The sequence below is a fragment of the Berghia stephanieae genome, chromosome 2 (assembly GCF_034508935.2).
Source record: "Berghia stephanieae isolate SIO BIC M18660-M18661 chromosome 2, UCSD_Bste_1.3, whole genome shotgun sequence".
NCBI lineage: Eukaryota > Metazoa > Mollusca > Gastropoda > Nudibranchia > Aeolidiidae > Berghia > Berghia stephanieae.
The window spans coordinates 26,630,843-26,632,959 of NC_088361.1; the positions used below are offsets into that span (position 1 = coordinate 26,630,843).

Genomic DNA, 2,117 nt, shown 5'->3' on the forward strand with positions numbered 1-2,117 from the left:
GCCTAGCTCTCATCATTGGAACTATCGTACTCCTCGTCATGCCTTGGATACTATCCTTACTTTTCCTTCTACCCACGTATCTGGCAGGATTCACTTACAAATCTGCAGTTCCAAGCACTTGTAATTTCAAGGTTGACGAAGACTATTTTCTGGCCACCCAAATTCTTTCTTTTATTCTCCCTTTGATAGGGATATTCATCTTGACACCATACACCGGCCTTCTGGATTGCCTTCGACCACGTAGTTGCATCTACGAATACGTCACACCCAAAGGGGAGTCAATGGCTGTCACAGCTGTTACCAGCTTCTTTTCTATATTTTCCGAAGCTCCTTACTGCGTGATTCGTATTTTGATCATGAGAATGGAATGCAACAATCCATACTGTACGCGGTTCAATCAGGCTTTGAGCGTGGCTATGTGGATACGCATTTGCAAAGCAGCCATTTTCCCGTTCATCTGGCTCTTGTATACAGATATCAGAAAAGCTGTCTTGTGCCATTTTCCCAAAAAGAGGGAAGACAGTGAGGATAGTGATCATAATGATGCTGATGCTAGTGTTGTTTTGGTAGAAACTTCTAGGGACGATGATGAAGTATGTGCCAAAGAACTTTACCCAACAACTTCTTGGGCCCAACCTGATTCTGCCACAACCGCTACTATTTCTGCTCCAACCAACGCCGCCACTGCTGACCCCAGAACATGAATAACTATGGAGGTATTATCTCACTTTATGAAATTTGCAATTTCGCAGCGAATTTACTAATGAACAGAAGAACAATACTGCTTTTTATGGAGAGGAGATTTTTATACGATAATCTTAACTCTTCTTGCTATGTTAAAAAGTTACGATTGATAATAAGCTTGTTAAAACATACAGTTCGTTTTATATAAATTTGACTTCTGCTTATTGACGCATCCATTCACTCTTTGCGCTGTATTGATAGTCTAAGAATAACAATTTTACCATAATCTGACAAAACGCTCTTCGATGAATTGTTAACTCTCAACTTATCACGGGCGCCATGCACCAGCATCGCAAGCAAAGGGATAAGTATAGATCCTGGGTATTAACGAACCCCCCCCCCCCCCCCTATATATATATATATATATATATATATATATATATATATATATATAATCTGACCACACAGCAGTGATTGGGCAGCTGATTCAACCAGGTCGCAAGCTACTTGTAGCTTAGCGACCCATTCAAGGGATGGAGAGCAATTGCTACTGACCGTTTAAAGAAACGGGATAATCTCGGGCTTCTTATGAGTCGTCTTTGAATTTTGTCAGAATTCATAAATCTTCGACGCGATTCAAGGAGGTCGCAAATGTAAGAATTTTGACAAGTTAAGGGTAATCATAATATATCGATATAGAGGTAAATACGAGTAGTATTTGGCCGAAAAGGAAAATAAGCCTTTTGTCAGTGTAAGGTAAAATTTATATTTTTTTCATTTTCTGTCTAGTCATGTAAAACGATGTAAGCTTGTTATATTTGAATTCAGTTAACCGATCACATTTTCAAAACTATGCACAATGCTTCTTCTCAACATACCCCGGACGTCCTATTTGGTAAATACACATCACGTGATCAGCCAATGAGAATGATTGGATGATTTACTTGTCACGTGTACACTATATTAGGACACTATGTCACAATGGCGGAAATAGATTCATTGCAACCGGGGTTGAACCTTGTTAAAACCATCTAATGTACGACATGGTATCCAGGCCAGATTGGGTCAGCTTGCCTTCCAGTTTGGGAGTAACTATCACAATAGTTTGACGCACTAACGCCTAAAATCACACTGTTGCTGTGCGGGACACTACGAGTTTTGAAAGCATCTGTGTCAAAATAATGAGTACTAATCAAAATCTGGAGGGCTGACTGTTTCATATATAGCTAATGCCCAATCCGGTTTGGGTCATTTTTTTTAGGTTTGATTAAATTATCGTTTATTTGGCAATCACATACATATACAAACACAATAAACATTTCTTCGTAAAGGGCATTTGTAATAATTATATTTATAACGAATGGACCAATGCATGCCAATTGTATGTCTCCCTTATGATTTGAATTAGATTATTATTGTAAATGTTTCGATTC

General features: G+C 38.7%; 1 protein-coding gene across 2 annotated transcripts in view; it reads left to right on the plus strand.

Moving 5' to 3' along the window:
- Positions 1-1,090, plus strand: part of LOC144964591 (uncharacterized) — an 8,994-nt gene extending 7,904 nt beyond the window's left edge. The window contains exon 4 of one of the 2 annotated variants that reach the window (XM_078899041.1): positions 1-1,077. This exon is cut by the window's left edge and continues 118 nt beyond it. In XM_078899041.1, the coding sequence (XP_078755167.1) occupies positions 1-704 (704 nt within the window). In that variant the 3' untranslated portion in view covers positions 705-1,077. The other variant, XM_078899040.1, reaches the window with a different exon arrangement.
- Positions 1,091-2,117: the final 1,027 nt, after the last annotated feature.